This window comes from Akebia trifoliata, chromosome 3 (genome assembly GCF_017979445.1).
Source record: "Akebia trifoliata isolate Shusen 1 chromosome 3, ASM1797944v1, whole genome shotgun sequence".
Classification (NCBI taxonomy): Eukaryota; Viridiplantae; Streptophyta; class Magnoliopsida; order Ranunculales; family Lardizabalaceae; genus Akebia; species Akebia trifoliata.
This window is the reverse complement of record NC_141377.1, coordinates 1,337,478-1,351,192: the sequence shown is the minus strand read 5'-3', so window position 1 is coordinate 1,351,192 and position 13,715 is coordinate 1,337,478. Positions and strand designations below refer to the sequence as shown.

At 34.3% G+C, this 13,715-nt stretch overlaps 1 protein-coding gene and 2 long non-coding RNA genes across 5 annotated transcripts; all 3 read right to left on the bottom strand.

The window, feature by feature from the left end:
• Positions 1 to 1,101: 1,101 nt before the first annotated feature.
• On the bottom strand, positions 1,102 to 3,220 carry LOC147405388 (uncharacterized). 2 transcript variants are annotated; one of them, XR_015175918.1, is made up of 5 exons: positions 2,727 to 3,220; positions 2,357 to 2,483; positions 1,916 to 2,018; positions 1,705 to 1,816; positions 1,102 to 1,626 (listed from the first exon to the last, which is right to left on the bottom strand). It is a non-coding gene; the product is annotated as an uncharacterized LOC147405388 (long non-coding RNA). The 2 variants fall into 2 exon arrangements; XR_015175919.1 differs by lacking the exon at positions 1,102 to 1,626 and having other exon boundaries at positions 1,689 to 1,816.
• A 79-nt stretch (positions 3,221 to 3,299) lies between these two features.
• On the bottom strand, positions 3,300 to 4,361 carry LOC147405387 (uncharacterized). Of its 2 annotated transcripts, XR_015175920.1 has the most exons (3): positions 3,920 to 4,361; positions 3,676 to 3,764; positions 3,300 to 3,389 (listed from the first exon to the last, which is right to left on the bottom strand). It is a non-coding gene; the product is annotated as an uncharacterized LOC147405387 (long non-coding RNA). The 2 variants fall into 2 exon arrangements; XR_015175921.1 differs by lacking the exon at positions 3,676 to 3,764 and having other exon boundaries at positions 4,196 to 4,361.
• A 153-nt stretch (positions 4,362 to 4,514) lies between these two features.
• Positions 4,515 to 7,755, bottom strand: LOC147405386 (uncharacterized). Its single transcript, XM_086432923.1, has 5 exons — positions 5,779 to 7,755; positions 5,429 to 5,481; positions 5,066 to 5,356; positions 4,609 to 4,990; positions 4,515 to 4,523 (listed from the first exon to the last, which is right to left on the bottom strand). The coding sequence occupies exons 1-5, from the start codon at positions 7,753 to 7,755 to the stop codon at positions 4,515 to 4,517; spliced, it is 2,712 nt and encodes a 903-aa protein (XP_086289049.1).
• Between the last annotated feature and the right edge of the window lie 5,960 nt (positions 7,756 to 13,715).

The following is a 13,715-nucleotide window of genomic DNA, read 5'->3' as shown; positions in this document are numbered from 1 at the left end:
ATTTTACACTAGATATTCTATAAACATACTTCACAAACAATGTCACTAAACACGATCATGATGGCCCACCTAGTGTAATTGAAGCCATTTGATCAATGGTCTTATTTTTATCGTTGGAGGGTTAAATCATTAATTAGTGGAGTATGGTAAAATGATAAGCAACAAAGTATCGTATGTTATACTGTTTCATTCGTGCTTCATCACCAATTAAATTTTTGCCAAATTCTCCAACATGTCCATTAAAACATCAAGGGTATTTTGGTAATTAATGTTCATAATACATTTCCATGGGTTTTTATATAAGAACTGGAGTACTGGAACTTTATATAGGTTGTTTGAAATCTGAATTCACCCACCACAGCTGATTAGTCTCAGAAGCAATTTTGGGAAGCTGTAATGTTTCGAAATGAAGTGATAATTATGGCGTCTGGACTCTGATTTTGAAGAACTTGTGGTTCACTACTTGATGCGTAAAGTTTTTTCTCTTCCTTAACCTTATTGAAATCTTACTGAGTTTGAAGTTTGAACCCATAATCCTTGGGCTTTGTCTGGTAAGTGGGAATCCCTAGAAACGCTTCTCATTGAATTCTATTTCCACTATGTGAAAATACCGAAATATCGACGGTCCAAAACCGTCGAATTATGGATCAATTCGACAGTCCCGACCGTCGAATGGGGCTATCGAAATTTTTCTTGTCGAAAAATATTTCGACGGCTAAAAACCATAGAATTTTTCATAAATTCGACAGTTATAAGCCGTCGAATAAAAAAATTTCGACAGCTATAAGCCGCCGAATAATTATTTTCGACAGCTATAAGCCGCCGAATAATTATTTTCGACAGCTATAAGCCGTCGAATAAAATATTTTCGACGGTTTAAGACCGTCGAATATAGGTTCTTACCATATTTTCGTGACAAAATGCTTTTGTTTTCAACCTATACCTGTGAAAAAAATGACACATTTATATCCACATCAACATTCACATTCCATCCCATCTATTCACATCCGATCCACACCAATTTGCATTCAATTCATAATATAAAGAATAATAAGATTTAAAAAAAAAAATATTACTTATTTATTGGAAGAATTCCTGAAATCATATTCAAATACATCAATGTAATGAAGTCTTACAAAAAAAAAAAAATAAATAAAAAATAAATCCCACTAGATATGAAGAGGACAGAAGGCTGCTGTGAAGAGAAAGAAGGCTGCTGTGAAGATGCCACTGATGGTGGCTTGGATGTCACCAAGCTTGACACCATCAAGGTACATAACACTGAGTACGTAAGCAGTCCCGAGGCAATTTAGGCCAAGTATCTTGAACATCTGGAGAGTGGTCACTAGAGTACTCCTGCCCTGTTGGATTATATCAGTGGTGGGAGCCACAGACGCATGCTTTGCAGTGAAAGGAGATGCCATTGACGCATCACCAAGCTTAACAATAGGAGTGGCACGACCATCGCTTTCCTCATTCATCTCATCCATGAGCTTCTTTAGCTTCTGCTGTTGTTTCTCTGCAGCCGTCATTGGTTCCATCACCACACATCAATGTAATCCTTCCAACTGTTTTGAAAGTGGTCATGATTAGTTCCTTCTGCTCAGGAGCAACCCTTGGAAAAACCTGAAATCATTGTCAAAGAATCTATTACTAACATGAAGAACCATCTACAAGTTTCTAATGGATAATGTGAGTTACAACCTTCACAAAGGGGATGACTTGGAGAACAGCAGAAGTCTGCTGTAACATTTCAAAGCAGTCCCCTCCAATGCAGAGATCATGGGAGTCTGACAAAGATTCAACCTCTTTTTCGCTGTGATAACAATAACACTCGTTCAAATAATTTCAATAGTTGTTTACAATTATGGCAAAGCCCAAAGGCAATAAATATTATCCCAAATGAGAATGTTACCTTTTTATAAAGCTTAAAACCGCTGCCTATGAGATGTCTTGAGACAAAGTTGATAAGTGATGGAGGAACGAAGTCGAGCTTCATATCCATAGTTGCAATCGTCCTGCAGAATTATAGAAATGCTCTATTTAACAAAATTATGTTGTTTGTCTTATCGATATTATAAAATCCTTGAACCCAAGCATAGTGAGAGCCATTCAATGGTGACGCCTGTCCCAACATGAGTACATTATGAGGAATCCATCAAAGAATATACATGGAGAGCTGAAAACTTCTTAGCATGGAAACTGCAGGTTTTAAGATAAGTTGGACAAATACAAAATACATGTAATCAATCTTTTTCTTCCTTGAAATGCTATTGATGCCAAATCTAATCATCCTTACACAAGTAAGATCCTCCAGATGCAGTTCAAGAGCTTAGCCAATATAAGTAAAACTCACCGAAAGTAACTCCGGCTTGAAGTCACCTTTTGTAAAGCAAAGCCTCCAACCACATCTATCCGCACAATATCTTTTGCTTCAGGTATCCCATCACGGGTGAACCCATGAGTAAATTTATCAACATTATCTGCATCGGAGATCTGAAAACTAATTTTGACTCCAACAATGGTGGCTGATAAAGTATTATCTTCTGATGATACACACTTCCACTAACCAAAGTAAGGATCAAAGGAATGACAGACAAGATTAGTTCAAAAACTACATTCCAAAAACAAAATCTGCCTAAGAATTTTCATCCAGATTTTACAAACAGCTTGTTTAGTTTTTCTTTCTATAATGTAAAACTCAAGAAACCCATTATGTGCCTTACCCATTTGTTTTGCAGTCCTCAGGCATCACTGTTCTCCTCTTCACTCTCTTCCAACAATCCATCAAGAACGGCTAGAGACTCCTTTTCGGTGCCCGATGCTTCATCACTCAGATTTTCAGACAAGTTTTCATCTTGGGAGCTGGAAACAGAAACGGGCTCATAGGCAGTGTTATGGGAAGGTCTCTGCCTCAGAACCTTCATTGTATCCACACGGTTTCTAGTCTCGGTGACGGGATGACTAGTAGGACTTGTTAGTCTATTACTACGGCGTAAGCCTGCAACATCTTTAGCCAAGTGTACTTTTTGTTTCTGAGAATGGCGTGTTGGGCGTGACCCAAAACCAAAATTCTTGTTCTCCTTCTCAGAATTATCTAAGTCCCCACCATTATCATTGTCACTGTCTTCATCTTCATCAGTTTTGCCATCATTGTCACCATCTTCGTCTCCATCAGATTTGCCATCATAATCGTCATCATCGACACTGTCGTCACCACCATAAAAGATCAACATTCCAAAGAGGATCAAACACTACAAAGAATTTCATTAAGTGAATGTTGAACTAGGTGGACTAACCTCACTAGACAAATCTGTTCACCAATTCGGACTTTTTGCAAGCAATCGGCTGCAGTAATTTTGAAAGGCGGGAAGCTAATCTGAGGCCACCTGAAAATAAAATAATTGTTTGGAATATGGTCAGCAAACAACAATTTCATTAAAAACCAGGTTTAACTGTCAACGGAAGAACAATGATTTCAATTATGTCAGGTTTTTAACCATATTTTTTTAAAAATCAGGTCATTTATTAATTAAGCAGAAGCACTATAAATTTTTAGTAACAAAACCCAATAAATCAATATATTGAGTGTTTGGGAAGAGCCTATCGATATGGCCTATTTGTTATATGAGGCTACAGATGCGACATGGGTTGGATCCCATTAGTTTTTGACACCTCACTATCCTTTTGTGAAGCACTCCTCAACATGTCGAGAAAATTTGATACTTCCACTGTTCTTTTGTCTACAAAACTTTCAATGTGTCCTGTAGAAGAAGGATATAAATAGTCAAACATGTTAACACACTAAAACCAGAATTCCATTTATCCCCTTGAAATCAGTACCCAATTGAAACAAATGTCTAGACTGTCAAATGAAAGAGAAACAAAAGTCACCACGCAAATCTGAAAATTAACCAACCCTGCATCTCTGACGGTGATGAGCGTATGAGTTGATTCCTAACAAGGGTCTTAATAGACTCATCATTTGCAAGATCATCAGATGCAAGTGTTTTATCTAGTCTCTCTCGGTACTCCGAGATCTTTGGTTTAGAATCCATCTTCACAACTCTAGGCAACCCAAAAAAGATCTACACTCTCAAATGCAAATTGGGTTCTTAGAATTTAATTCAAATATCTCCTGACTAACAGAACCAGATGATACTAGAGGAGCCAAACCACAATCAGAGACACGTACTGCAAGCTCATCGTCAAGTAGAACATTGACAGCCTTGAAGTTACGGTGTACAGCAGCTGGTTGACAGTCCTCGTGCAGTAGGCCTTCTTGACAGCCTTGAAGTTAATGTTCCAATCTATGAGATCACCTATGCCAAAATTCAAATTGAAAAGATAATCCTAATCGACTTCAAAAGCGTCTACATCTTTATTCAATCTCTTTGGAGCTTCTAAAACCACGTGCCAAGCTTCTGTAGGCCGACTTTGATCTTTACAATAAAAAACTTGAGTTGCTTGTGAGGCAAGAATAAACGGTTCATCGTCCACTTTTGTATTTCTCATCAATCTCTCTAGATTAACATATCGTAAATTTGTGTCTCGATCAACTATATACCCATTTGAATCTTCTATACGCACCCAATCACAATAAAATACCGTCTCTTTGAAATCTAGGTAGTCCAACTCAAGTATTTTCTTTACAATACCATAATAGGTAACTTCTTCATCTACATAATTCGTATCTCTAGCATTTGCCCGGAAACTCGTTACAGCTTTCATTGACACCCCAGAGTTTTGTGTTGATAAATTCATTTCATATTCCGCTGTATAGAAAATATACCCATTTACTGCATATGCGTTATATGAAATTACAGAAGCATTTGGGCCGGTAGCAAGCCTTTTTGTAATTGAGGGGCTGAAATCGTCATGTAGTTGTTCTCTAACCCAATGAGCGTATGGCATTTCTTTCTCTACTTGTGAATTGGTCTTTCGACTATTAGCCCTTGACGCAAGACTTTGAAGGTAATCATTATATTTCCTATAAAAAATAGTATGAATTAATGAGGTTTAAATTCATATAATATAAAAATAAATTTGAGTTGTTGCTACATACTTTTCCCATTGAGAATTCTCAGCAGACTGACGAAGTACCCATTTGCGAACTTGCTCATACTCCACATTGTTCAGAACATAACGTTTTCCATTCTTATCAATAGGGTAGGCAGGTTCACAGTCATCATTCATAATCATATGTTGGCTTCGTTGATGACTTCCTATTCTACGTAAATCATCGGGCATGTAATGCATAGCATACATCATTGCTTCTTCCATAAGATAACATTCTGTGATAGAACCTTCTGGGAATGTTTGGTTCACCACGTATCGTTTATAACTCTTCATCATCCTAATAATATTTTACAAATTAGATAACGATAAGACAAATAAAAATATTCATTACTTATTGATCATCACATACCGTTCAAAAGGATACATCCATCGATATCTAACTGGTCCGCACATCAACGCTTCCTCCACCAAGTGCACAAGGAGATGTATCATAGAAACAAAAAAAGAAGGTGGAAAATATTTTTCGAATACACACACTGTTTCTACAATACGTCCTTTAAAACTTTGTAACTCCAAACGATTGATTTTTTTCGAGCATAAGACATTGAAAAATATTGAGAGTTGTCGAATAGCGGCACGCAACGGCTTTTGATTCTTCATCTTGAATGCGTGCATTAGCAACACCGGTAATAAATGTTGCATAAGTATGTGATAATCATGTGATTTCAAAATTTTCAATTGAAGTTCTTGTAAACTCACATTTTGTTTCCAATTTGAACTGTATCCGACAGGAACTTTCAAATCCCACAAGGTTTTACAAATTAATTCTTTTTCCTCATTAGACAGTTCATAAAGAGCTTTTGGTAAAACCTCATTGCCATTAATGTTCATCGGCCACAAATTCTTTTTTATCTTCATTTCTTTCAAGTCTAATCGAGCTTTAAGGCCATCCTTAGTCTTATCCTTCGTCTTCATAATTGTTGCAAAGAGATTTTCAGTCACATTTTTCTCAATGTGCATCACATCAAGATTGTGACGAAGTGGCAAATCCTTCCAATAAGGGAAGTCAAAAAATATTGATCTCTTCGACCATGCAGTCTCATCATTCATAGATTTTTTCCTTTTCTTACCTGGTAATTTTCCAAACTCTGTATGAATTGTTTCCAACTTGGCTAATAGATCAACTCCGCTCAACCGACGATTCTGCTTCTCTTTTTCTTCATACCCATTAAATTGAGATTTTTGACTTCTGAAAGGATGGTTAAGATCAGTTAAAAATTTTCTGTGCCCCATATAAGCAAATTTTCCACCATGTTTTAACCACATTGAATCTGTTCCTTCACTACAAACAGGACATGCAAATTTTCCCGCTGTTTTACAACCCGATAAATGACCGTATGCTGGAAAATCATGTATAGCCCATAACAAAATTGCTCTCATTGTAAACATATGTTTAGTGCTAGCATCATATGTTTCAATTCCTGTAGACCACAACTCATTTAGCTCTGCAATCAGTGGCTGCAAGTACACGTCAATGTCATGTCCTGGACCATTTCTCCCAGGAATCAAAAGTGTCAACATCGTAAACTCCTTCCGCATGCATAAAGATGGTGGCAGATTATACGGAACAACCATAACAGGCCAACAACTGTATGAGTTGTTTTTCATCCCAAATGGATTAAATCCATCTGTTGCAAGTCCCAACCGAACATTGCGTGGTTCAATAGCAAAATCTCCCCATTTACTATCCACTCCTCTCCAACAAGATGAATCCACTGGATGACACATAAACTCTTTTCGTTGTTGACATCCTTTAGAATGCCATTTCATGTTCTCTGCAATCCATGGCACACTATACATTCGTTTCAACCTTTGCGTTAGTGGGAAATACCTCAATATTTTCACCGGTAAAAGTTTTTTCTTCGACTTCTTTTCATTAACCGGTTTCCATCTACTCTCGCCACATTTTGGACAACTATCTTTACCTTTATTCTCTCTCCAATACAATATACAATCATTAGGACATGCATGAATAATCTCGCATTTCATCCTTAAAGTCTTGATCATTTTCTTTGCAGAGTAGGTACTCTCTGGTAAAGAGTTATCATGTGGCAATATCCTTTTAATCATTTGCAACAATTCATCAAAACTCTTCTGAGACCATTGATGTCTAGTTTTCATACTCAACAACTCAACTATAACTGACAATTTTGTATCCTCTTTTCGACATGAATGATATAAGGGTTGCATCGCTTCTTCTATCATTTGGTGATATTGAATATCATCTATTGAATCATCATGAACTTGGTCATCGTTTCTATCAGAACACTCGTCCATACAAGTAACTTCATCTTCTTCGTTGGAAAAACGTCCAAGCGCATCATTCAACATGTCTGTCATTCTTGGGACCATATCTTCATCACACTGACGAACAGACGTACTAGCCCCAACTGTTACATGATCCCCGCTCCTCCAATGTTCTCCATGGAATATCCATCTCGTGTAAGAAGTATCTACACCGTCACAAACTAAGTGTTCTACGATTGTTTCTATATCTTTCCTTCTCGATGAAGTATTACGGCATTTGACACAAGGACAAAAATAATGATCATCATAACCGAAATTCTGTTTATTCGTTCTCAAGTATTTAATAAATGACACTACACCATCAATATATTCCGTTGATAACCTAGGTTTCGACATCCATTCTTTGCTTGGAACTTCGAGCCTCTCCATTAAAGATACAACTGACAAGTAAGAGGAAAAAACAAAGGATAGATTACAAAATAAGTTGAAAATAAGAAAGATTGGACCTTAAGCGATAAAGATATATGCTAATACTTACTAAATTTACCTATACAAATCCATCATATATATGGTTTAAAAGGGACCACAAGGTGGACAGCCATACTGTTTTTAGACTGTTGTTTACCCAATACCAAGGGTAATATCTCATATCAGTCTTCAAACCAATTATTCAGTATTGCCATCTTGCTCTTCCAATGATTTAAGATTTAGAAATAGATTTTAAATGCATTTGATGTGACTAGGTTCAAATTTAATTCAATTGAATTTCTCGAACATGATATTAATGCTATAATATCTGACATTTTCTATTTCCCAAATATTAGATAGAGATAAAGTGTACTGTTTACTCAATTGAAACAAGCAAATGTGGGAAGGTGAAGCTAGACCCTACCTCTTTATCCCCTACTTATAAAATATGCAATTAATAGTGTTATAATGTGTCTTAGACGTAGGCCATTCCTAACCCTCAATTCAGGTTTGGTTGCCCTAGAAAACCCTTGTTGCCCGCAAACCCAGCTGATGTCTTAGATGAAGGATTATGTTTATTTGAATCAGTGTAAAATGTATATAGTACATTCAGTTAATGTTGTTGACAAATTTTCTGAAAATGGAAAAAAAGAGGAAAGAAGTTTGGAACAACTTTCAAATCTTTATTTTTCTCCAAGTAATTGCATATCTAATTTACTGTTTTGGTCAGGGAGATCTAGTTGAAAAGTATTATTTTTGTTTGGAATGACTTTCAAATCTTTATTTTCCTAAGTAATTATATATCTAATTTACTGTTTTGGTCAGGGAGATCTAGTTGAAGTGTTTTTCTTTTTGTATGTCCTTGTGCAGGAAAGAGTGCAGACAGAGATAGAACCATCGTATGACACTGCCCAGAATTTCAATGGTGTCAGTGAATTTTCAGATAGCTTCGTGCACTGGGTAAACCATGGAGAAACTCTGTGCCATTGATGTCATCCTACTCAAAATTTTCTCAATCAAATATTTATTTCCCTCCCCATCTGACTCAACTCACTTCCAAGGGCACCGAACTACCGATCCCCGAAGAGAAGAATATAGAGATACAGAATAAGAGTAAGAGAAACAAGAAGCAAGCAATCTGTGTAAGATGCTTCCCTATAAGAAAGGCACTTGCCCTTTTTGTTGTTGGCATATATGATTTGCATCATTGATTTGCCTATGAGCTTCATATTAATATTTTTTACGGCTCATGTCATAAAGAAATACCTTAAGTGCCCCAACTCATATCAGTATCACATCTCACCGATGCTTGTACTTTATTCATATATAGTTATCTGGGTAGATCAACAAACATATACTCAATACAATATATAGTTTATATAGTCCATTGAGTTATGTATTCTAACAATCTTATTGATGAAATGCATTGAAGTAGAAACAAACAAAATGAAATTAAAAAAAAAAAAGGTCTAAGAAATTGGTAAACTGATCATTGAAGATTCATCGATCTTTGGCAATTTCATCAGGACCAATGCATACACCTATCAATCTTTTTCCAGAATGTCAAACTAATTATATTTGTCTAAATACCATACTAAGAAAGTAACTAAACATTGTTTCAAATTATAGATGGCATCCTGCATCAACAAAGTTCCATTATCTCATTCAAATAACTAGAATAAAAATTACAATATGAGAAGCAATATGATATATTCAGTGACTTTCCTTGTGTGAATCAGAAGAAAAAAAAAAGTAAAAAGTATTGGAGATTGATAGACAAATTAAATTTTGACATGGAATGTTATCAAACCTCATTCAAAAAATTAAACATCAACAGCCAGATCTACATAAATAATTCAAAATTCCAAAGAAGAGCAGATAATTTCAGTATTTGAATTACCAATTCTCATATTTTAGATCTGCAAATTCATAGTTTCTTAAACAGATCAAAATTAAATCTCAAAGAACCAAATGAATAAAAGAATACGTACTGGAACTTCAGAGGATTTGAGCTTCAGTTCTTCGATTTGAGCTTCAATCGAAGAAGACGATCGGTAATTTTCTGTATCAATCAATCAAATAGGTGAGAGAGAGATCCAATACAGAGAGATGAGAGATCGAGAGATCGAGCGGGTTACAGAGAGAGAAGAGATCAGAGAATTCGAGAGACCAAGAGCTCAACAGATCAGAGAGATCGAGAATCAGAGAGATCGAGAGATTGAGAGTTAGAGAGATCAGAAAGATCGATAGACCGAGAGTCCGAGAGTTCGAGAGATCAGAGAGATCGAGAGGAGAGAATGAAACAGTGAGAGAGGAGAGCTCGTGCGAGAGAATGAAACAGACTAATGAGAGAGGGAGAGTCCGTTGGGCCGGTAAAACGATGAAAAAATTCGGTGGGCTAAGCCTGTCGAATTATTGTATGGGCCTAAACGTGGGCTTTGGACCGACGAAATAAAAACAACGGGTTAGAACCGCCGAATTTACCGCTGCAGCAGCGCCGGGCTCTCGCAGTGTTCGTTGGGCCGGGGCTGTCGATTTATTTTAGTGGGCTTAATTACTGATTTTGGGCTGGCGAATATAAACGTGAGATTTGAGCCGTCGAAATAAACGCTAAATAAATGTAGAATTTGGGCTTTTTTGACGTAGTGTTCGCCATTCAACTCTATCTTGAACCATATCTTTGATCAAAGTATATATTTTTAATTGAGCTCTAACTTTCATGAATTGTTCTTTGGTTTTTCGGAGAAATCTAAAAAGTTATTTATCAAATCAAGCCACTGAATTGTTCTTGAGATTGGTACCTTGGATTACTGCTAGAATTATATGCTGTTAATTTTTAATGTCAATGCTGGCAAAGAACAGCTCAAAATGCTATGTGGTGTTGAGAATAATATGAAGTTTAGCATTTTATGGGATTGTTTTGTTTTCATAATAATAATATTTCTTGAGTCGACCCCAAATATTTGGTATGAGGCTTCAATGATGATGATTTTGATGCTTGTAATGCTTAAATTATTGCAATGTCGATGCATAAGATTTGGTGATTGTCAAAATCTATTATTCCATTCATTTAGAACCCATTATAGTTGTTTTTTTATAAGTATAAATTTATTGAAGAAAAGAAGTTTGAGAAGACCTACCTTATACAAGGTGAACATTTTTCTAATAAGGATCCAAACAAATAAGACCCCATTTTTTCGACCTGTATTGTGGATTATTCCAAAAAGTTTGACTTTATCTTTTGCTTTAAAAAATACATGAGTTGATATATATTTATTTTGGTTCTTAAACATAAATGGAAGTGATTCATTATTTTACCATTATTAGATGGATGATACTAATTCAAAAGGTGCGAAAGTAAATTGAACACTCAAACAACATGAAGTTTGGGTCGACATATGCTATGAACTAGTTAAGAAGGGGGGGACTACAAAAAGGGCTTGATGATATTGGATATGGAATCTTAGTGAAAGAGTTTAAAAAAAACTAATGTTTACTATGATAGAGGGCAAATGAAGCACAAGTGAAATAAACAAAAAAGTCATTTGGTGAGGTTGGAATAAGATTTGTATGAATATTGATGTCTCTTATGATTTTGAGATCGACATATTAGATGCAATTGAAAAGTGGTGGGATGGGTGGTTAGAGGTATAATTTGTATTAATTTGTTTTTTCAATTTAATTTAAGAATTTTGTCTCTTTATATAATTTAGGTTTTTTTATAGCATCGTCCAAAGATGCAATATTCTGAATGAAACCTGTGAAGTTTGCGAAGCAATTGGATTATATCTTTGGAGACAAATAATGTTATCAATATTAATGTTACTTAAGATAAAGTAACAGAAGTAAATAAGAGGAATGAAAAATAGATCTTATATGCATTTGTTGGATGCATATTTTTCATGTTTTTATTTTATTTCATTTCTACTTATTATATTAGTTATGGTTATTATGTTGAAATGATGTCAGAATATAAATGAGATGTTATGCATATAGATTTTATGTGGATGTTGGATTGTATATTATACAAGTATTTTCTTTATTAGAAAATTTTCATATATCTATTTTTAAGAGGAGATGCTACTGAAATTTCTATAGAATTATAAAATTTATAAATTTATTTAAGTTAAAATAATTATTTTTTTAATTTTTTAATATAAATTTAGTATATATATGGGTTAGGTTCAAGGGACATATGAGAAAACATATGTAAAAACAATGTAACATTAATAAAATTTTAAAATATGGGTTAGAAATTTCGGATTGAGCTGATTTTTTGTGAGGATGATCTCTATGATGGGAAGATCACCCGAAAAAAAAAAATCAGTCCAATCTGAAACTTCTAACCCCATTAAAAGTGATTTAGAATGTGGACCGTCAAATTTTTATCAATTTTTGTCAATAATTTGTAAATCACTTTTGATGGATTTAGAAGTTTCTGAATGAGTTGATTTTTTGTGAGGATGATCTTCTCATCATAGTGGCCATCCTTGCAAAAAATCAGCTAAATTCAAAACCTCTAACCCATATTTTGAAAAACCATTGTTTTTTCATATGTTTTTACATATGACCCCTTGAACCGCCCCCTATATATATATATATATATATATATATATATATATATATATATATATATATATGGGAAATGTTCAGCACCCTAAGTTTTACCACACACTTTAACAAACGTTTTTTGTCCTACATGGGTTAGAAGTATTGGAATGAGTTGATTTTTGGTGAGGATGATCTCTATGATTAGAATATCATCCTCCCCAAAAATCAGCCCATTCCGAAATGTTTAGCCCCATGTTTACACGTTGAAAAATCGTGGACCGTCCATTTTTTGTAAATTAATTTTGATGGGGTTAGAAGTTTTGGAATGAGGTGATTTTTGGTGAGGATGATCTCCTCACCATAGAGATCATCCTCACCAAAAATCAGCTCATTCCGAAACTTCTAACCCATGTAAGACAAAACGCGTTTGTTAAAGTGTGTGGTAAAACTAAGGGTGGCGAACGGGACCCTATATATATATATATATATATATATATATATATATATATATATATATATATATATATATATATATATATATATATATATATATAATGTAATTATATATTTATTAGGGTATTTTGATCATTTTTAGTATAGTATGGGTGCATTATCAACATTAAAGATATTCTAGTCATTTACCAGAATACAGTAGAATCTGCCTGTATCAAACAATAATTACCAAATTTTGGTAAACAACAAAACACTTTTAGAAGACTCTATCAGACAAACTTTTTAGTATTTCAATTTTTACAGTTGTTTCTAACACCTGTTTTTTAAAATAGAATTTGACAGCAGATTTTGGTAACGTTATCAAACGAAGCCTTAGAGAAGTACTTTTCTATCTTCGTAAGATTTATTGTTTTTATATTTCATCTTTCAAAATCACCACCAGTACCCTTCATCTTTGAACTCATTCTTATATAAATTAAGAACATATGACACTTTCATGCATGTTTATTAAATATTTAAGCCTTATTTCAAATCAATAAAACTTGGATACCCATGAACATATTACATTTTAATATTTATTCTTAAATAGCATATATAAAACATATTTAAAATTAAGAACATATATATCTTTTTATGATTAATTATACTATTAACACAAATTTTCGTAATGAAAAGCACATACTATCTTATTTAATTGAATTACTTAGGCTCAACTTAAAAAAATATGAGAGGAGAGAGAAGATATATAAACGAAGTGAAAATACTAATTGTTGATCAATAATAGTGAGATCCAATAACAAACAATGATTAGTTATTGTCTAATTATATATGAAGCCTTTGAACGTAAAGAGAGAATAATGAAAATATTATTGTGCTATTGAGATATAACTTTTTTTACAAAATATAGGTTAATTTGT